Source organism: Triturus cristatus, chromosome 11 (assembly GCF_964204655.1).
Source record: "Triturus cristatus chromosome 11, aTriCri1.1, whole genome shotgun sequence".
NCBI classification, from domain to species: Eukaryota; Metazoa; Chordata; class Amphibia; order Caudata; family Salamandridae; genus Triturus; species Triturus cristatus.
In genome coordinates, this window is record NC_140594.1 from 271,954,273 (window position 1) to 271,977,041 (window position 22,769).

General features: G+C 43.8%; 2 protein-coding genes across 2 annotated transcripts in view; one reads left to right on the forward strand and one right to left on the reverse strand.

Annotated features, from left to right (window-relative positions):
* Nucleotides 1-22,769, forward strand: part of INPP5J (inositol polyphosphate-5-phosphatase J) — a 372,973-nt gene that overhangs the window by 64,345 nt on the left and 285,859 nt on the right. The window lies entirely within an intron of this gene.
* On the reverse strand, nt 848-2,365 carry LOC146784001 (zinc finger MYM-type protein 1-like). Its single transcript, XM_085632886.1, has one exon. The coding sequence runs from the start codon at nt 2,363-2,365 to the stop codon at nt 848-850; it is 1,518 nt and encodes a 505-aa protein (XP_085489012.1).

Here is a 22,769-nt window from a genome sequence, read left to right on the forward strand (position 1 = left end):
ATCATTAAGTGTTGAAAGAAAATGAAAGAAGTGGTTCACTTAATGTGAGCAAGGGAAGGCTACAAGTCAGCCAAACAAAAAGATGGTAAAGAGATGATGCCGCTGGGAGGGATGAACACAAGAAGAGGAAGGCAAGCCATTGAATAAGAAGCAAGCAAATGAGAGCGACAGTAAATCCAACAATTGGTTAGGCCTGGGCGGTGAACTCCACTCCATTGGCAGAGTTCCGAAAAACTCAGCAGAGTTTTTTCCCCCTCTCGCGCTAGCCAACATTAACTTGGCTAGTGAGGAAAAACGGGCTGTTGCGGATGCCCACTACAGCTCACTTTGAGAAACCTTCCGTTCGCATTGAGGAAGCTGCTGCTCAAGTAGAACATCTACTAGAACGACAGAAAGAAGTAGCTCCCTTTTGCGCTGTTCATGGTGCCATTCGTGCTGATTTTTCAGTGTGGGACAAACACCCGATGCTAAAAATCTGCGCGAACAGTGTGACCAAATGTACTGCTCCACTTATGGAACTCCGCAGAGTTTTGCATAGCGGAACACTGCAAACGCCACCCAGGCCTACCATTGGTAAAAAGTGGGTCGTGTGCAGGGCCGTTTCTAGGAGTTTCGCCGCCCTAGGCGAGATTTGAAAAATGCCGCCCCCTCCCTTTTACTACTATCACTCTCTCCCCCTGTCATCCAGGCTAGAATAATTAATGCATTAGATATAAAAGAACTTGTATTGAACATTAAACAAAAAACACATCAAACATTAAAGAACTAAATAAACACTGTTCATGACATTTTATTCTGTTTTTAACTTTCTCCCTTCTAACTTCAATGGTGTTTTGGGTTATTTCTCTTAATCCAATGATACCTTCCTTGCCTTTATTTTAGCAAAGTCTTTAACAAGATCTCTAATGTCAAGCTGGTAAGCCATGTCTTTTTCTACTGAAATTGTGGCTAGTCCTATGAGTCTCTCTTGGCTCATGGAACTGCGCAGATAAGTTTTTATTAATTTGAGTTTTGAGAAACTCCTCTCCGCACTTGCCACTGATATCGGTAAAGTCAAAAGGATACGAAGAGCTACGGACAAATTAGGAAAACCATTTTCTAACTTGTTTTGGCACAGATAGTTCAGCACATATTCGGGTTTCGCATTTTTTTGTATTCGATGACTTATTCCTGAAAGTTCAGAGCAGAGAGCTGCCGCGTCAATGTCCTTTAGAAAAGATATGGTTTCTCCAGGTCTATGCTGGGTTAGAGCTGTTTCCAATTTGATACACAAATCCATGAGTTCTTTTGAAGTTTTCATCTTGAGGTCACTTATATTGTACAGAAAACCAAATATTCTTGCAATTTCATTCAACTGTGTGAATCGTTCTTTTACAGAACTAATTGCCGTGTCCAATATTGCAAAATAGTAATTTACTCTGAACTTCTCTTTGGGGTCAGCGATGGGTTCATCTTTTGATTCGTAAGCGAACATTTTCCTTTTCCTCCTTCTTATCTCTGGCTGAAAAATTGGCTCAATATTGATTTCTTCAGCTAGCTCTCGAGCATCAACCAAAACTCGCTCAAATTCCATGTCACACCTCATGTTTTTTAAATACTCCTCTGTATTTTTAAGCTCATTTACTGTTTTCTCAATAGTAAAGTGCTTCTCTTGCAGCAGTTTACTGGTCAAATTGATTTGAAATAAAATACTGTGCCAGGTTACAACTGCCACAACAAACTTAAATGAAGATATGCTGTTCAGAAGACCTTCAGCTTCAACCTTAGTCATTGTACCAGAACAGCCTTTGAGAGTCGAATCTTCAGTAATGTCAAACAACGCATCATACACATGCGGTAACTGGTACCTGATGGGAGTTAAGGCATCGATCCTGCTTGACCACCGAGTATCACTCAGAGGTTTTATATTCAAAGATGGTATATGGTGTTTCAGTATATCCCATCGACGTGGAGACGCTGCAAAGAATACATACAATCTTTGTATAACATCAAAAAAGGCTGTTACTTCAGTGCAACACGAAGCAGCATCATTTACCACTAGGTTCAGGGTGTGGGAACTGCAGGGGACATAGAAGGCACACGGGTTAATATCCAGAATTTTCTTCTGCAAACCTATTTCCTTGCCCTTCATATTGCTCCCCTTATCATAACCCTGACCTCGTAGGTCTTCAATTGACAATGACAAGCTTTTGAGCTGATTTCTCAGAAAATGACACATCGATTCACCTGTGGTTTCGGTTAGTGGCACAAATCCCAAAAAGTGTTCTTTTATTTGCACGAGGCTGCTTTCTTGGAATTCTTCACCTGAAGACTGAAATGACTCTGTTCCTGAAAATTGCACGATGTCCACAAATCTTATGATCATGGTCATTTGTTCCGTGCGACTGATATCTGGGGTGCAATCAAGGATGATGAAAAATACTTTGTCTTTTTAACCAATTAAATGATTTTCTCTTTGATAACGTTTGATAGCACTTGGATCAGTTCATTTTGAATAATGTTGCCTAAATAGTGAGCATGTCTTCCACCCTTATTTTGTATTCTCCTGAGATGTTCATTCATAATAGGATCAAACATGGCGAGCAATTCCACAATTTTAAGAAAATTGCCATTATCATGAGCATGAAGTTTATCACTGCTGCCACGGAAGGCCAAATTTTGTGCACCTAGAACTCTTACAAGAGATATTACACGCTCTAAGATCTGATGCCAGTACTTTTCTTCTTCTTTAAGCTTTTTTGTATTAGCACTATCTATAGTTGCGTCTTGTTTTAGACTTGTATACAGGCCCTTCCAGTTATGGAAGTTGGTAATATGTTCAACACTCTTTTCGTGTGAAGACAGAATTGCTGATATGTTATGCCAATCGTTGCATCCATTCTGAGTGAGACTTGTACTTGAACTTGAATTTCCGCCAAATACATTGCAGCAAAAACAGAAAACCTTATCGGTTGATACTGAATACTGGAGGTATTCACGGTAAACTTCTCCATTTGGAAGTTTTCTTTTATAATGTACAGCTGAAAACTTCCTTTTTTTCTCATCTAAAGGAAATTTTTTGCTCACTTGTTTTGGCCCATTTTCAACCAAAAGAGTTCTTAATTTGTCTCTACTTATTGGTAAGTCTTCCCAGGAAGCAGGATCTGAATAATCTATTTTAACGCTTTCTTCAGTTATTTTCGGGCGTTTACTTTGATCACCATCTTCATTTTCAAGGTTATCCTTTGCAGTATCCACTACAACCTGTTCTTCTTGCTCTCTGCTGTTAACTTCTAAGTCCTTGTCTGGTAGGCCTATATCGTCATCTTTTTCTGAGGTTGAAGTTGATGCACAAGCAACTTCAAGAGAACTCTTTGGAGGAAGTAGAAATGTTTCAATAGACCTGTTCAATTTGGATAGTTCTATTTCTCTAGCCGCTTTTCTTTTTCTGTACTGAGCACCTGAGAGTTTTTTCCTGTCTGCTATTTTTGATCCTTTCTATTCTACCTGAAAAATATAGGGCAATATTAGTTCTGAATATTGTATATAATAATTCTGTATATTGCATTAGAAAATTGTAACATTATTACTGAAAGATTTAAGAAGCCAGTAACATTAATGGAAACGATTTTCGTAAATCTATTTTAAGATCAATTTAATGATTTCAGCAAGCTACTCTGAGACCCATAGACGACTAGTGTTGAATTAGTATAGTGAAATATGAAAGTAATTTAAGTAGTGGATAGGTTAGTCAGTCATTTGGATTCGGAAGGATAGAAGAGGAAAAAAGGTTCATATTTATATAGCGCTAGTTACCCCATATGTTTTCCCAGGTCGAATTTGGCCAGCAGTGAAACGCAGATTTGTTCAGTGCTCACAAACCACTACTACCACTCACTTGCCAAGGCCCATTTTCCGATGGCCAAGAAATAGGCTCTGGTAGTCCCACTCCTCAAGAAACCTTATTTGCCTCCTTAGATTCCCAGTAACTATAATCCGGTCTCCTCACTTCCCCTTCAATTCTTAAGTTCTAGAAAAACTGCCCCCTCTACTTTTAGAGGCTATTTCAGCATGCTCTTCCACTGCTACCTGGTAGCCAAAAACTCTGGAATACTCTCCCACTTTCCCTTAGGCACAGAACTAACCTTCACTCCTTCTGTAAATACTTGAAAAAGTTTCTCTCTTCAGTTTCATGAGTCTATTTTTTACATATTTGAGCGGTGTGTTTTTCAGTTTTTCTCTGCGGCGCTAGGACACAACCTGTGGGTAATCGTGAGCGTTCCTAAACCTAGAGGGTTCAACCTCAAAATCATGCACTGTGAAGAAATATGGTAGTACCTAGCATAACAATTCATATATAAAGCAAAGTATATGGCAAGATAGCTGGATGCCAAAATCAAGAAGGACTTTTAACTCAAACACTTACCTGGCCTATTGCCAAACTATTATGCAACAGCCAACAGAGAATACGCTTTTGAATGCCTAATTCCTGAAAATCAGTTGTCACTCCAATTTCCACCTTTTGCCCTTATCTCCAGTACTTCACACTAGGTTTTAGTATGCCCTCCTAAAAAACTGGGCCTCGGTTTCAATAGGCCCAGTAACTGCCGTCACTAGACCCGCAGGAATGCACCGGGCAATCAAAATTATGGCCTAAATGGGAGAACTATTACAGAAGACCTACAGAAGAGCCACTGACTGTCAAACTCAGTTTTTTGGAAGTGCAAACAGCAGAGCAACCTCATAAAATATTGGGTCATTTCTGAAACAACAATACTGATCACCCAATGAAAGATGCGCAGACTGCAAATTACCTTTTTTCAATCCCAGCAGGGCTCCTCGGATGTAATTAGGCACAAAGGCAGGTCTAAACAGCTTAAGGTCTTCTTGCCATTACATAAACACTAAAGTTTAGATACATTTAAATAAGGGGCAGCATAGGATGCAAACATCTATGAGCAATACATTTGATTAACGGGTTTAATTCTGTTATGTAAGTGTCAGCTGTCCTGGATGAAGGATTTTTTTTAACAAAGTGTTATATAATGAGTAAGTCGTTTCAATTCGTGAAATACATATAGTATAATGATTGCAGTAACACAAGCCTGTAGACACAACCCTACAGGCATACGGCTTTAGAAAACAGAACCTACAGCATCCCTCAACCACAGCGCCGGATAAAAACATGGGCTGCTAATCCCCTAAGAGGGAGGCGGCGGCAGCGCCTTTGCAAGAGGATGAGACCAATTAGTGGCCTTACTTGCACATACTCTTTGCCACATAACGGACGCACTTTCCTTTCCTCAATGTGAAAGACTTCCCCCTCCATCATGCATCTCCACTCAAACATGAAGTCACTCAGAGACCACTTCCCCCCTCACCAATGGGCATTCTGCCCTCCCCCTTTTAACTTGGGACCAAGCCACTGGGATGACCCCAGTTGAAACTCTTCCCTAGAACCTTTAAGCAGGCAGCAGTACACGATGACCATTGATGCACATCTGCAATAATGGGTAATAACTTGGTACTGTCGAACATCAGGCATGCCAAGCTTCGCCTCTCATGACGCCGACGGTACCACTTCATAATCCCGTTCGATTCCATGTGTAAAACCTGAACTCCATCCATACATCCGATCCTCACATTTCACCAACAGCATCTGCCATGACACATCGCAAAAAACAACCCCGCCCCCACAAGTAATATGGAGGATGCCATCTATCTCCAGGTCATAGGACACTAAGGAAGCCACTAGCCACAACCGACCCTTTCTATTAAACTACGGTCTAAATATATCATGCAGAGAACCTTACACTGCTGCTGCAGAGTCAATGGCCGAGGCCAGACACACAGCGCTACGACTGCCTGGATGAAGATCAGATCACCAAGAACAGAGAGTTGAGTAAAGTAAGTTTTGCTACCCCCACCCGAGTATCTGTAATAGTACTAGATTAGTGCCCTTCAATTTCGGGTACTGTGCAGTATGTTTAAAATCTTCTTAGTGTTTCTCGTTGCTGAAATTAGAGCATTTTCTGATATTTATGTGCTTCCCTCATCTTTATGTTGCTTGCCAGAAAGTGTCACTCATAGTCCCTGAAACGGCACTCATAATTACACTGAAATTATGCACGTCACATCACACATAGCATTAACAAGAAATAAGCCATTCCAGGTGTAAAATGATGTCTAATTATTTCTGCAATTAGTGTAATCCTAATATATTAACTCTATTATAGCCCTTTTATCATCGTAACTGATTGAACCACGTTCAGGGCCGGCTTTAGTGCTGGTGGCGCCCTGTGCGACAATGTTTGTTGGCGCCCCCCCAATGACCACCTCCACCACGGATTCTCTCACTAGCACCCTTTAACAGTGAACAAGTCTCCATAACCACACTCTCTCAGATGCATTGAATTAGTTATATAGCGCCACTCATACCAGTGTAGGGTGTCCGAGCACTTTTCATCACACACACACATTACACAGAGACAATCAATCATACGTCTGTAAATCAGTGTATAGGACATGTTACACAAGCCAAAGGACTAAAAATGTAGGAGTCACATGTCATCCATACTGGTAGGCAGTATAGTTTAAGAGTGATTGGTGTGGAGAAGCACAAACTCAGAGTCGAAAAAGAAACCGCATAGTTGAGAGTTCTGTTTAATAATAAGAATGTATACTTTGCAGTGTGTATGCAGTTCTAGGATGAAAGTTGATAGCTCCCTATTCTATATTAGGACTTTAAGTTATAAATTACAAGTAACAAAAGGATGTCTCTTTTGAAAGCAGTAAACTGCTGATCTGTTTACATCATACGCACTCTGTAATCTACTTGATACACGTCCTTGCAGCAGGCATATTAACCCTCTGCACTAACTTCACATAAGTCAAAACCTCAACTATGCAAAAAACTGATCTCTCTCCAGGACGATAATTAATCACAGGAGTTATTGTGACATTTATGTGAGGCCCGGGAGAAAGAAATGCTGCAGCAGGTGCTTCAAAAGCATAATAAACTTTCAAGCAAGGCGCCCCCAGGAAGCCAGCACCCGGTGCACCGTGCGGTGGCACCGGCCGCACCGCCGTAAAGCCGGCCCTGACCACGTTAGTCCTAAGTCAAAAAAATAACATAAAAATATGGCCAGATATTTACATCTCCAGCTAAAAGAACTTTTCTTTTCTATTCAAAAACGTTTCCAGAGGTATGCCTAAAAAGCTGCCCCAGCCAGACAGAGATTTCCGTGCATCCTGGGAACTCATGATACATATTCCAAGGGCTCCTCTTCCACCTGTGCACAACTCTTCGTGCCTTAGAGTTTTGGCAGCTATGGTTTAGTGGTGGCGTGCCTGGAATGAGCCTGCCCTGCTGCACGCACTTCAAACCACCCTCGGCTCCAGACAGACACGACCGCTCAACTAACTTACTGCTTGCTTACTTTACTTTGGTTAATACTTAGCCTGGGCCAGGTTATAACTAACTGACCAGGCCTTTAGCCCCCTATACATTTTTTTTACATCTACCTGCCTGCCGCAGGCTGCCAACCCGGATGGATCCCACCGCTGCCTCCCCCGGTACCTGATAGGCAAGCCTCCAGGCCGCAGCGGGAACTCTCTGTCTCTGCCTCATGGCCCTTGCCGGCCGCGCGCGCACAGCCTCCGCCCGTGGCGCCGAACGTCGGTCGGAGGTAGAATTGAAGGAGCTACGTTACCTGGCCTCACGGTAACTGCACTGGGATTGCAAAGTCATGGATGCAAGGATCGCAGCTAATTTTTGATGATGATTATGATAGATACATATGGGGACTCTGGGGAGAAAGCACACCTGCCCAGTCTCGACCGAGCACACTAATGTTTATGGCTGATTATGCGTTCCTGAATTTGAGCTTCAACTCGGACACGCACCTGCTTTATTAGTGCTTCCTGACAGTTGACGTTTCATTTTTTTGCTGCGGCCGCCCTTCACCTTTTGCCGCCCTAGGCAGCCGCCTAGGCCTGCCTAGTGGTAGAAACGGCCCTGGTCGTGTGCAGGCTATTTTTTGTATGGCCTACCAGCCCCCATACATTTTGGATTTTAAGGTATTGTTTAGCATCAGGTGCCCACTTTATGTTTGGCTTGTAGATGTGCGAGTCCTCATTTCTGGAATTTTGATGACTTTCTGCATTCAGTCAAGTAATAGTATCCATATTGCTAGAGTTGAAATGGAAAACTTCACTGTTCAGCTGTCAGACACCTCAAACATCATATTTTTGCATTATATTAATTGTATATTTCCTGCCTGATAAGCAGTCGACCAATAACTAAGGAAGCTGTGTATTCGACGCTAACCTCTGTATAGTGCCCGCCGGTTATTTACAGCAGAGTCTCACCTGATCAAACATTTTATATTCAGCAGTGTTTAGATGAGCGACTCGAATCTGGTGTGAAAATCCTAGGAGCTGGCCCTTTTCACAATGAGCCAGCTCTCCTGTGTCCTCCTCACTGTGTGAAGCTTCAGCTGTGGGGCACCTCTGACAGGTTCACAGATGCATAAAAGCCAATCACACAACGGCACTGAAACACCAGTGAACCCAAAAGTCTCAGTTCCAAAATGGCAAATGGGTGTGCCATTTTATTCATTTATTTATTTGACTGTTCATTTTTGTCAGCTTTCGTGACTGAGAAGCAGGAGTGTGGACTAGTTTGTCTGACAATCCAGTGGCGAAGTTGGGCAGGGCCACAGGGGCGGTTGCCCCAGGCACAAACTTTTTAGGGGCATTCTTAGAGGCGCAGGGGCATTCTTAGGGGTGCAAAATTTTACAAGAAAAGTGGAAGGATACTTACCTAGCCCCGGGCGCTGGCAACCCATGCTACACCGCTGCGACAAAGCAAAACCAGTGACATCTTTCAAAAAGTGAATAAGTGATTAAAACGCTGAAAGCATATAACTTCAGATGTTTGAGCCTTACCACGTTGATACTGGAATGCATTTGTCTGTCTTTATCTGTTTGTTCTGTGTTCTTTTGAATTTGCTGTTATTCGCCTTTGTTCTACCTTGTGTACATTCTCCCTTAAAGTTCGAAAACAGTTTGAAGCCTCTTTTGGGCGCAAGTGCGTAGCTGTCATTAGTACAGCAGGTGCAGTGGAATCGGAGCCCTGGGGTGTGAGGTGCCCACTGCTACCCTGTTATGATGCTTTTACCACCCAGCGTATGGGGGTGGGGGCCCATAATCCTTGTTTGCATTGGGACCCTTCGCAGGGACGGCTCTTCTGCTAAGGCGGAGGAGCATTGTCCCACTGCTCTCAGAGCAGGAAAAAGGAAAACTAAAAAGATAACAGCCACATTATTATTATTTTATTTTTCTTAGCTACGGGGCTAGGCTAAGGTGTGGCGGGGCTGCTGTCATAGGGAGCAGGAGTGGTTTGTGCACAATAACTGTGCATGATGATTTGGCCAGCTGTCTTGTACCGACCAAACAGTCATGCGCACTTAGCATGTTCTCCACCTGGCTGTGTTGAACAGCCTGGGTGGAGAACATGCACAGGCTCCCACTCCATGTCCGAGTGATGAACCATGGCACTCAGACCAATCATGACGCTGCTGTCATGCTGGTGACAGCAGCGTCGTGATTGGCTTAGGGGAGCCTGTATGCGTCCTGCTTCTAAGTCTCAGAGTCAGGAAGAGAAGCGCAGGAGAGACGATAGAGGAGAGACACGGCCATGAAGAGGTAAGTGTTTTAAAAAAAAATATTTTATTTTTTTATAGTCCCACCCGACCTATCAAACCCGTTCCTTACCAGCCACCATTGGACCCTTGATTGGCACGCAGTACTTGAATAATAGTTTATTGCAAGAATGTAAAATAATCCATGTAAAGTGTGAAGTGGCATGGTTGTTGTCCTGCTGCAAAATTCTTGTAATTTCTGTATGACATTAGAAAGGTTAGAGCTCTTGACCGTATAATCAATATTCTTATTAATAGACTGGCATCATAGGGTAAAATTTCCTTTTCTTAAATGTTAAAATATAGACTCTACTAACAGAATCATACCCTTAAGATTTTTTAAAGTATAATTCCACTAAATGTTATAATTTATTTTTAAGTACGCAGTGCAAAATACACGACCCTGCTGCTGCCTTTCAATCGTTACTTCCGACTTGCCCGTCTGCCATCCAAAACACTCCCTTAAAACACCTTTTATCTTTTGTCTGTTGAATAATTTATTTAAATGTCTGTATATATTTAATTGTTATGCATGGCTCTTATGGAGAGACTTTGGCATGAATAACTGTATTCTAAATCCAGTAATTCACTGCTTTGACTTAACAAAACCTGTACTCACTGTTGCTACATCAGAAAGGATTCTCCGGCTGATATGGCTGGGCCCCCTGATGTGCATGTCAGAGTAGCGCTGAAAAGCAGGGAGCACAGCTCCTGCAGGAGAGGGAAGGGAAGGCATAAAGAGTGGCGGGGTGGGTGGCTGGAACCAAGGGCCATATTATCAAGGAACGGCAATAACATTATCGCTGCTTTAGCGGCAGGAAACTGCTGCTGAAGCGGCGATAATGTTCTTGATAATATGCCTTTGTGAATCCCCATAGAAGCCCAGGTTCTGGTGTGAACCTGGGCTTCTATGGGGATTATCCAGGGCATATTATCAAGCCCATTATCGCCGCTTCAGAAGCAGTTTCCTGCCGCTAAAGCGGCGATAATGTTATCACTGTTCCTTGATAATATGGCCCCAAGGTGTTTCATTTCTCCATTCGGGATAAGAAGAATAAGCCATATTATGTACAGACCCCCATTAGTCTGCTGCCCCTAGACAATAGTTGAAAGCAGGGGCAGATGATTGGGGGTGGAGGGGATAGCATAACATTATAGATGGATAAAAAGTGAATTACTGGGATGCTTCCCACTTCTGGGTCCTAGGTACATCTGAGACAACTTCAGCTTTGCTCTTGTTGTCTATTTGATGTCACTCAGAACCCTTTGGTGAAAAACATTCCCGTAATTCACTGTACCCCATGTGCACGTCTTGTTACATATGGCTGTCATTGAGCACCCCGAGTGGGAAGCAGCTGTGATCTCCCACTGTTGGTACATCATGTCCCAGCTTGCTCAGTACAGTGCTGGCTCTCTGCTCCAATCAAGATCAAAGGGTTGGTTTCCATGCGGGCGGAAAGGCACAGAGAAGGTGGTGGGGGTGGGTGGGAGGAGGCCATGAGCTTTTATGTTTTTGAATTTGAGAAAGGGAAGAGAGGCTATTATGCTGGCCTCTATATGACTCCTCTGACCCTGACTAGGAGTTGAAAGCAGAGGCAGATGATTTTGAGTGCCAAACATAACACAAAATTACAGAAGGTTAAAAAGCAAAAAACAGGGATATTTTTCACCTCGGGGTTCCGAGAGATTAGCTTTGGTTGACTATTTGATGTCACTCATAACCCCTGTGCATAACATCCCATTTATTCACCGTTACCTATCTATAATTCTCTATGTTTTGTGAAGTCGTTTTTTGTCACAGAAATCCACTTTACAGCTCTGAGAACCAGGCTGCAGGCGTTATTGCATCTGTCATTATAAAGGCGGTCCTTCATCGAAGCAGGCTATACTCTGGTGCAACCAGCCGATTGGTCATCCCATTTCCTTACCAGCACTGCCCTGCTATCCTATGCTCCCTCAATTCTCTATCTACCCCTGGTGCTTACATTAAACTAGCACTTGGCAATGGAGTTGTGTAGGAGATGTAGACATATATGGATGAATTTGCTCTTATGAAGGTTCAGCCTGAGAAAATTGTTCCACATCTAACAATGCAGGATAAATAAGCAGCTTTCAAGACCAAAGACACAAATGCTGGCGAATGAGGTGATTTTCCTATAGGTTTTAGTGTATGGCTTGAGGCAATCAGTGTGTGCCTCCTTCTCACCTGGAACCAAAGGCTCTACAGCAGCTGTGCTGGCTGGCTTGGCAAGGAGGGTGAACTGCTTGTGTGGACCAGTCTTTTCTCCAGCTTATTTCTAACCTACAGGACTCTATTACCTCTTTGACTCAAACAAATCGCCCTGCATATACATTCTTAACACCAGTGGTCTGGTGATAACTCAGTGAAAAAAAAAAATCACATAAATAAACATCTACATTATAGTTATGACTTGGTGTGACCAAGTAGATTTTTGGCAAGAAAATGTCCCTAAACTCAGGGTCTCGAGCCCAGCGTTGCTCCCTTTATCTCGACTGTGTATTTTCAAAATATACTATCAATTGGCACCATAGATCATTGCCATGTCTGTCCATTCAGGTGAGTTCCAGCAGGAGCCAGAAGAGGTCTCCTGCCACTCTGTTTCATTAACTCCTCCCAGTGGGTCTGGTTACGTCATGCAACTTCTGCAAATGGACGTCAAATTGAGATATTTGGTAACCGGGGCAATCTTCCCGTTCTATTTTAGACTTTAATGCTTTGTGAAAAAGTTATTTCTCCCCCTTCTATTCAATGTTTGGAACAGACCTTGCTTCAGCCTGGTTTTATTTACTAGAAATGAGAGTTTTGATTTTTCACCTCAAGTTATTACTTTGTGACCTACAATCTTTTCAGCAAAGGTTTGTCCAATAATCTGAGGTAGGTTAGACATTTTGTAGGTCTGGTTAAAGACAGTTCTAGCAGTTTTCTAGAGCTTATGCAACCAATATGCAATAATTAGAGAGAGGAGCAATGGTTCAGACTCCCTGAGCAATTCTTTATTGGATGGGCCAGTCCCAGTTATGACATAGGAGCTTTTACTTTTTATGAATTTACCTCCATTTGATGAGTGGAGTAATTTGTTGGAGTCCACATGGAGATATGACATAATATGGTAAAGAAGTATGCGGTGGCATAACAAAACCTTGCCCCCCCCTGCAAAGTAGATGGAGGGCCCCCCCTATGCTCCAGACCCAGTCTGAAGTTCTCAGGCCAGGGGCCCGCTGCCAGGGCACAGTGCCGGAGGGGACCTCCTGGAGCTCGTGGACCTCCCGCACCGCGGGGACTGCGGGACTATTGTTACACCACTGAAGTAAGTTGCAGCATTTCAGTGTCCCCACAAACAAATTTAACTAAAACAGTCCCCCTACTTATTGTAAATGGAAACCATCCTGGGAGTGTTATTTACGAGAATTCAAATGCTTCAGCTGAAGTGCAAGGCAGAGAGTGTTCTGTGCTGGGAAACAGAGGCAGGGCAAACAGCTAAATAAGTCTTCTTGCCAGGGTACCTCCATGCCTGAAAGAAATATAAATGTGCACAGCTGGTTAATCTGCAATTGTAAAGAGCGCCTGGAAGCCAGTATTGGTTTTGATGGATGAATCACTTGAAGCTTCCTGATAACACATATTTATTCGTTTAAAGTGGTATTGCAAGGGAGTTACCAGCTGATCTGTGAAGTGTGTGCTTCTAAAGGACAGTTATACAAATAATTGTACTATGTACAGTTTGACTATTACTCAAATTTATATTTTGGAAGTCTTTTTATCTTAACCCCTTCAGCGCGGCGCGGATTTCCGCGCCACGCTGAAGGTTCCGTGCGCGGGCGGGGCCATGACGGAACGGTTCCGTCATGCGCACAGCGCAACCGATGTGCATGACGGAACCGTTCCGTCATGCGCGTCAAACGGGTTAAACCTTTTTGCGCATTTTATAGCAACCTTTTGTCTACTGTGTAATGCAAGTTTGAAATAATGATTCACATATTCTGAGTGCTTTCTGTCACAGATTCAATTCTGTGGCTGTGGTTCCAGAGAAAAGAACTCTGCAGTGCATTAACTATTAACTAATAGAGGGTTCAAAATGTATGATAGTGAGTTTCCCACTGGTTAACTTAACTTGCATTGTTTTGCATTTCCGCTGTGTGTTATTTTATATGTAGCTACCTAAAGGTGAAAGACTGAATGAAGTTACAGAATATTTAGTTTTTTTAGCCGGCCTTTGACCCCGCCCCACTCTCACTCTCCCTGCCCCATTTGGCTCAGCATCATAATTCCCATACTTGTTTTAATGCACTTCAACCACTGCCCAGAAGTACTATGTAAATCAATCAATCAATCAATCAATCAATCAATCAATCAGAGATGTTGTAATGCGCTACTTACCCGTGAGGGTCTCAAGGCGCTGGGGGGGGGGGGGGGGTTACGGCGCTACTGCTCGAATAGCCAGGTCTTGAGGAGTCTTCTGAAAAGCGAGTAGGTCTTGGGTCTGCTGTAGGTGGGTAGGGAGGGTGTTCCAGGTCTTGGCGGCGAGGTAGGAAAAGGATCTGCCACCGGAGGTTGTTCGTTGGATGTGGGGGACCATGGCAAGGGCGAGGTTGGCAGAGCGGAGCTGGCGGGTGGGCGTGTATAAGCTGAGTCTGCTGTTCAGGTAGGCTGGTCCGGCATTGTGGAGGGCTTTGTGTGCGTGTGTGAGGAGCTTGAAGGTGATCCTCTTGTCGACTGGGAGCCAGTGCAGGTTTCTAAGGTGGGGCGTGATGTGACTGCGGCGGGGGACGTTCACGATCAGACGGGCGGAGGCGTTTTGGATGCGTTGTAGTCGTCGTAGGAGTTTGGCTGGGATTCCTGCGTAGAGTGCGTTGCCGTAGTCCAGTCTGCTGCTGACGAGGGCCTGTGACACCGTTCTTCTTGTTTTGGTCGGGATCCACTTGTAGATCCTGCGGAGCATGCGGAGGGTGTTGTAGCAGGAGGAGGAGAGGGTGTTGGCCTGTTTGGACATGGAGAGGGAGAAGTCGAGGATGAATCCTAGGTTTCGTGCGTGGTCGGTGGGTGTCGGTGCTGTTCCCAGTGTGGTCGGCCACCAGGAGTCGTTCCAGGCTGAGGGGGTGGGTCCGAGGATGAGGACCTCCATCTTGTCCGAGTTCAGCTTCAGCCGGCTGCTCCTCATCCAGTCGGTGACTGCCGTCATCTCCTTGTGGAGGTTGGTTTTGGCGGTGTGTGGGTCCTTGGTGAGGGAGAGGATGAGCTGGGTATCGTCAGCGTAGGAGATGATGTTGAGGTTGTGGTGGCGGGCCACTCGTGCGAGGGGGGCCATGTAGATATTGAATAGCGTCGGGCTGAGGGATGAGCCCTGGGGGACGCCGCAGATGATGTCGGTGGCTTCGGATCGGAAGGGTGGGAGGCGGACGCTCTGGGTTCTGCCGGAGAGGAAGGACTTGGTCCAGTCAAGGGCCTTCTCTTGGATTCCGGCTTCTTGGAGGCATTTCTTTAGTGTGCGGTGGCAGACCATGTCAAAGGCGGCTGACAGGTCCAGGAGGATGAGGGCTGATGTTTTGCCTTTGTCTAGTTGGCACCTGATGTCGTCTGTGGCGGCGATGAGGGCTGTCTCGGTGCTGTGGTTTCATCTGAATCCGGTCTGGGACGGGTCCAAGATGTTGTTGTCTTCGAGGTGGCGGGCCAGTTGCATGTTGACGATTTTCTCGATGACCTTTGCTGGAAATGGGAGCAGGGAGATGGGCCGGAAGTTCTTGAGGTCCGTGGGGTCTGCCCTGGGCTTCTTGAGGAGGGTGTTGATTTCGGCGTGCTTCCATGCCTCCGGGAATGTCGCTGTATTGAAGGAGATGTTGATGACCTTCCGTAGTTGGGGTGCGATGGCTGCATCTGCTTTGTTGAATACGTGGTTTGGGCACGGGTCGGACGGGGATCCTGAGTGGATGGAGTTCATGACCTTGCGTGTCTCGTCATTGTTGACTTTGGTCCAGGAGGTCAGGTGGTTGGTACTGGTGGTGTTTGCAGGAGGGTTGGAGTCTGGCGTAGTCGGGGCAGTCGTGGTGTTGAAGCTGTCGTGGATGTCAGTGATCTTGCGGTGGAAGTAGATGGCTAGTGAGTTGCACAGTTCTTGTGAAGGCGGGATGTCGTTGGGCGCTAGCGCTGGGGTTGGAGAGTTCCTTTACGATGCTGAAGAGCTCTTTGCTGTCATGTGCGTTGTTATCCAGGCGGTCTTTGAAGCTGTAAACACAGCAGAGACAGAGTTCTGATACACCAAGGGCTTTTAAACTATAAACTAATCAACCCCATGCATGTGGAGATAAAACAAATAAGGAAATATGCCCCTTTCCATTTCCTGATTCCCTTGAAGAGCCAGAGACAAACCATAATAACCGGCTCCCCTGCCCTGACCTAGTTATAGGGAGGGATAGGGAGTGACTAGGGTGGACTTTGCTTAATGGGTAATACCTAACCCACAGGACCTGTTGAGGCAAAAGTTACCTTTCTCTTCAATGAGTCCAAAACTAAGCTTAGACTGGCCAGACGGGCCCGTAGGGCAATTCTAAACCCGCTGTGGCTCATGTAGGGGATCCACTCCCCCTCACATCCAGATGTTTGAAAGAAACTCCAGGACTAGTGACTAAGAAAATGACAAAAACACATGGATCCCTCACAAAACAAACATTGGCAAAGCCAATCAGCTTTGCTTTTGTCAATGTATTTTGGTCTCTCTTATTGGCTTTGCAAATGTACATACAATTAAACTGGCATTGGTAAAGGCAGTAACAGTGACCGGCCATCTTCATAGTGTATTTCTCATACTTTCAAGATGGCTGCCATGTTCAATGACACAGGAGGGGCATGGACAAGGTGACTCAGGGAAAGTGCAGTTTACGCATGTACAGGAGAGGCATGAGCAGTCAAACTCCTCTGCCTTTTTGAGCTCTTCAACATGTAGGTGGAGGTGTCTCCCCCTCTGCCATTGGTGGAGTCATTTTTGGGAGTGGTGTTCGACGGGAGGTTAGACACGACTTTGACTGTAACTCTACAAATGCCGGTGTAGTATTGCAGAATTTCAGTTACCACTGTGGGCATAAACTGTGAGGGCCCACATATCTTTGCTCCCTAGCAGGTTTGGGTTTATTTTCCACAATGTTATGGCACAATATTTATATTTCCATGAAAATCGACACTTCCATGAAGGCCATTCTGATGGCAAACTCTGAAAAACATCGTTTTGGACATAACGCTGGATCGGTAAGAGTGGGTAAGCCAATAAATAAAGATGGAAAGCCCAACCAGAGCCGAGCCTATGGTCAGGGTAGGCTTTAAGAGCCCGTGCATGATCCAAGCCATCAACATTTTTGACATGTGAATCATGCAATAAACATCATCTTAGTATATGGCAAGCTGTCTTGAAAATTCAAAAGATCATATTTCTTTAACATGCGAAAGCATTTAATCTCAGTACATCAGATTGTATCTCTAAAGCGAGAATTATTTGTTAAAAGTGATCCGTTTTTAAATAGAAACCGAGGAACATTCCTGTCCCTTCCTTGATGCCAAGGAGTGAAGTAAGAAACAAGTCAGTTGTCATGTGTACACTATATGTGGCCTAGATTCTTATTATACTCAGAGCAGCATTATAGTTTACGGTTTATTTAATCAAACACAAGAGAGGTTTTTGTACAGCACGCATCCTGAACATGCATATTTGAAGGTGCTCTGACATGTGATAATGAACAAAAAGTATGCTCGGTGAGAAAGTATTTGCCTAGGATCACACAGTTTGGTCAAGCAGGGAAGGGATTGATCCCAGACTTTCCAGTTTCATGCTGGGCAATTCACCCTCTTTCTGACGTCAAAGGTTAATGCTTTGTTCTTAATTTTTGAAGAGGAGATTAGAGCATAGATGACAGACAGAATCCACATTTAATTTTTAGTAGTGTCACATATGGAAACCTTTTCCATGGAAATATGAGCGCTTCACAACAGACACAGACTACTTCACATATTTTGTTTTGATGAAACAAGGAGACTTTTTGGATTTGCAGGATGCGGAGCCCAAACCCGGATGTGGACCTGGTCTCCCATGTTGCCTGGTTGTCTCTCTAGTCTCACGCCACATGGGCTCATGTGAAAGCTCAGCTCATTTTGAGCCAAAACCAAGCATCAAGCTCAAGCCTGGCTTGAACTTTCAGTGGCCCAACCACCTCTACTAACTACAGCCAACATTTTTGAGTAGCACAATTGTGGTCCAAACAGTGGAACTGGGGATGTCTCCAGGAGAGGACTGTCTGCCATCACAGAAACTCAAAATAGGCTGGCTTTTCCAATGAAGGAGTAGATGAAAAATCCATCTTTTATCATCCTCCTCTAAATCATGCTGCATGATTTGAGTGTGAATACACACGTGTCCTAGGAAGGAACAGGCCCTTTCAGAGTGAGCACTGCATCTTTTTACCTCTGACATTTTTGGCCCAGGGAAAAGCCAAGTATCACAGATTAACACGTGGAAATCTTTGCTTTGGCACCAATGTCTGCATATGATTCCCCATTCTATATGAGATTACAGGCAGTGCTTAATTTGAGCCAGTGCTTGCCGGTGGAGGCCAAAAGCACTTATTTCTGGGGACCGGCAGGTATGTTTCCGTATCAGACCATTTCCGAGGGCAAGAGAGGGAAAAAAACACAAATCGGAAAGACGGAAGAAAAGAAAAACAGAAACATTGTTACACAGTGAGAAAGCAGGAACCAGCAAAAGTGAGATAAAGGAGTAAGCAGTGTATGATGATGGATTTAGCACCACCAACCTTGGAAGTTGGCGTGCTGACGTTTAATTGCACCAAACACGGTGTTCTGAGCAGAGCTTTGGGCACTGGCACTCTTTCGTTTACAAATTAGGCACCGATTACAGGGGTATCACATGAAATGCCCTTGTAATTCTGCAAGCTGGATTTACCAATAGCCCCAGTATTGGTAACACCAAGTGCAGCATTTCCATCTAACAAATGTGGTGGGACATATGATAAACACAACCGAGGGGCAGCAGAGCACTGTACATGGTCAAAAGTAAAGATACAGTCAATGAGTGATTGTGGGATTAGCTGGGTGCGGAGATGTCACTCCAGTGTGAGATGCCGCACCAAATGAAATGCCATTCCAATGTGAGATGCCGTACCATTGTGAGATGTCATTCCAGATCCCGGATGAGTAGATGTCCTGTTGCCTTTAGTTTTCATTCTTTTACTTCTTTACACTTTGTCTTCAGTCTGATGGTGTCCTGGCTACTGGGAGCAGAGTGCTACCAGAGATAGTGAGCCTGTCAGCCAGATAAACAGGAAGGGGTGTGTGTTTGGGGTGTGACACCCCCTGTAGTTGGATCTGGGGCCCTGAGTCATCACTGAGCTGTCTCTGTGTTGTCACTGAGTTATCTCTGTGTCGTCTTTTTTACCAAGAATGAGAGACAGCACAGTGACCATAGATGTAAAGGATGTGTGTATATATATATATATGGCTGGCATACCTTGAGTGAATAAACCAACTATCGTATGCACCGAATTGTGGTCCGTGCACCTTTCTGTTGACACACAGGCGCTTTCCAAGGCGTAGGCGAAGGAGTGCTTTGGATATTACCTACTGGCGGTCGCCAGTAGGTAGTTAAAGTTTGGTGTAAATCTGTTCAGTAGATTCTGAGAAAATAGCCTTTAAATCAATATATATATCTGAGCCCGCTTACGGTACGCTTACCGTACGCTTACGGTAAGCGTACGGCGGCGTGCGCGAGCGCGATTCTGATTGGCTGTTAGATCTTAGTAAACATTCGAATCGGTCGAAACCAGGAAGCGGCGGCCGCCATTTTGTGTATTTCACTCTGAAAAAAAAGAGTGAAAACAAGGAAAGGGGGCAATGAGGAGAGTTACAGACCCCCTAACATTTGTAAGGGGGTCAAAGAAGGACAGAAAAGTACAAAAAAAACATTTATTGATTTAAAAAAAAATCACGGGGTACGCGTACGGTAAGCTTACGGTAAGCGTACGGTAAAAAAAAAAAAAAATAGATAAATGAAAAGCAGATTTAAGAGTTTAGAAATTAGGGAGCTCTAAAAAGAGCTGTTGTGTTTATGAAGTCATTTTTTTAGTGGTACCTACAAGTAAGTACCGATGCAGAGTCTAAGGTTCAAGAGGAAGACTCTGTTCCCTTCATCATTGAAGTGCACACCATCTCCTCTATAAATGTCTTGCATGTCATAACGCAAGTTGTTGTGGTAAATGGCACCCATACCATAGTCACGGAGGAAAGCAGAAACAGATTTGTTGACGTGCTTTCTTGCTTTGTCAATCTGTGGACAGAAATGATTGGACCAGTTCCATTTTTGCCTTTGGCATATGTTGGAAAACACAAAGGCAGTTTTAGGGAAAAGTGTAAACAGTTGTGCAAAGGTGTCCTTCATAAGCATTTCCAGACCTACCCCAGTCAAAGTGCCTAGGTCATTGCCACCACAGTGCACTATTATGAGGTCAGGGTGTTGGATTTGAATGAAGGATTTCACCAATGGCATCAATTGGTGCCACTTTAACCCTCTCTGACCAATCCATTTAATGTCTACATTTGGCAAAGCAAGGTCTCTCACCATATCTGTTTTCTCTGCAAACTTTTCACTCCAGAAGACATAGCTGTGCCCTACAATCCACACTGTGAACATCTTCAAAGGAGAACTGGATGCACTCAGGAGGTGTCTTTCAGTAGAATGGCAATAAGAAAAGAAAGACAGTTTGGAAATGGAGGCATACATATTTTTTTAAAACAAAAAGAACTGATTGGCTGTTTCATACCATTCTAGAATAAAAACTAGGCTGTATGTGAAAATTAATAGAAGCATGTTTTGTATTGGTACAAAAAAATGTGTAACCAAAGAACAGTACTATGGATTTGCTGTAAGGTTTGAAAAGTCAAGCACTCTTGCTCTGTGGAATTGAAACATTGTGTGTCGAACTTCTGACCTAACTGCACACAGCAGTGTTCCATGAGCTGTTGCTATGGTAGCAGGCAGAAGTCAAGTTGGGGGAAGGGTACTAGGCAGAAGTCAAGTTGGGGGCAGGGTACTTTTGGAAAAGGGTTGGTTTTCAACCAATAGAAATGTGTGAATACATGTGAAAAAAAGGGGGAAGCACTGAGATTTGAAACTTACATGTATATGTGTGGAAAAATAGAGGGAAAGTTTGCCATTATCTGGTTCTGCTGAGAGGAGAGAGGTGAACAGAACAGAGATCCTGGCTCTGATAATCTGCTGTTTGAGTGTCACATTTCTTTCACAACTAACTAATTTTAAAGGTGAGTTTACAGTTTGAGAGGGGATGTATGTGGTAACTTAAGAAATGAATAATAGAAATGGGAATTGTTTTTGTTGTAGTTACACATGGTGGTTTCATAATGTGTCAGTGTGTAAAAGTGATTTACACTTGCCCCGAAAAAAAAAAAGAGCAGTAAGTGTGCTTTCAAATTGGCAAAGAAATTTCGTTTTGGCACTAATGTGAAAACATGACTCTGTGTGCATAGAAGAATTATAGGCAGAGATTTATTGCGTCTTGCTCTGGTGATTTCACAGTTGCATTAGATGGAAAGGGGGAGCGAATTTTTGGGGGAAGAAGCAGAGGCTTAGCACACACCCATGTCCTTGCCGTGTATAGTCATGCACAGTATTTACAAGCGAGTGGGGTTTTCAGGTTTAAGTCTGTAATGCAAATACATTCAGCATCACTAAGGCTGGTTGCCCTTGGTGGAGTGTAGGCAGTCACAGAGAATGCACATGGTGGTGGTCTGAAAAAAAAACAGCTTGGACACGTGCAATTAAATAAATCAAAAATAGTGGTTTCATAATGTGTCAGTCTGTAAAAGTGATTTCAAATTGTAAAAAGAGATTTTCACTTGGCCCGAAAAAAAAAAGAGCAGTAAGTGTGCTTTCAAATTGGCAAAGAAATTTCGTTGTGGGACTAATGTGAAAACATGACTCTGTGTGCATAGAAGAATTATAGGCAGAGATTTATTGCGTCTTGCTCTGGTGATTTCACAGTTGCATTAGATGGAAAGGGGGAGCGAATTATTGGGGGAAGAAGCAGAGGCTTAGCACACACCCATGTCCTTGCCGTGTATAGTCATGCACAGTATTTACAAGCCAGTGGGGTTTTCAGGTTTAAGTCTGTAATGCAAATACATTCAGCATCACTAAGGCTGGTTGCCCTTGCTGGAGTGTAGGCAGTCACAGAGAATGCACATGGTGTTGGTCTGAAAAAAAAACAGCTTGGACACGTCCAATTAAATAAATCAAAAATAGTGGTTTCATAATGTGTCAGTCTGTAAAAGTGATTTCAAATTGTAAAAAGAGATTTTCACTTGGCCCGAAAAAAAAAGAGCAGTAAGTGTGCTTTCAAATTGGTAAAGAAATTTCGTTTTGGCACTAATGTGAAAACATGACTCTGTGTGCATAGAAGAATTATAGGCAGAGATTTATTGCGTCTTGCTCTGGTGATTTCACAGTTGCATTAGATGGAAAGGGGGAGCGAATTATTGGGGGAAGAAGCAGAGGCTTAGCACACACCCATGTCCTTGCCGTGTATAGTCATGCACAGTATTTACAAGCCAGTGGGGTTTTCAGGTTTAAGTCTGTAATGCAAATACATTCAGCATCACTAAGGCTGGTTGCCCTTGCTGGAGTGTAGGCAGTCACAGAGAATGCACATGGTGGTGGTCTGAAAAAAAAACAGCTTGGACACGTGCAATTAAATAAATCAAAAATAGTGGTTTCATAATGTGTCAGTCTGTAAAAGTGATTTCAAATTGTAAAAAGAGATTTTCACTTGGCCCGAAAAAAAAAGAGCAGTAAGTGTGCTTTCAAATTGGCAAAGAAATTTCGTTTTGGCACTAATGTGAAAACATGACTCTGTGTGCATAGAAGAATTATAGGCAGAGATTTATTGCGTCTTGCTCTGGTGATTTCACAGTTGCATTAGATGGAAAGGGGGAGCGAATTTTTGGGGGAAGAAGCAGAGGCTTAGCACACACCCATGTCCTTGCCGTGTATAGTC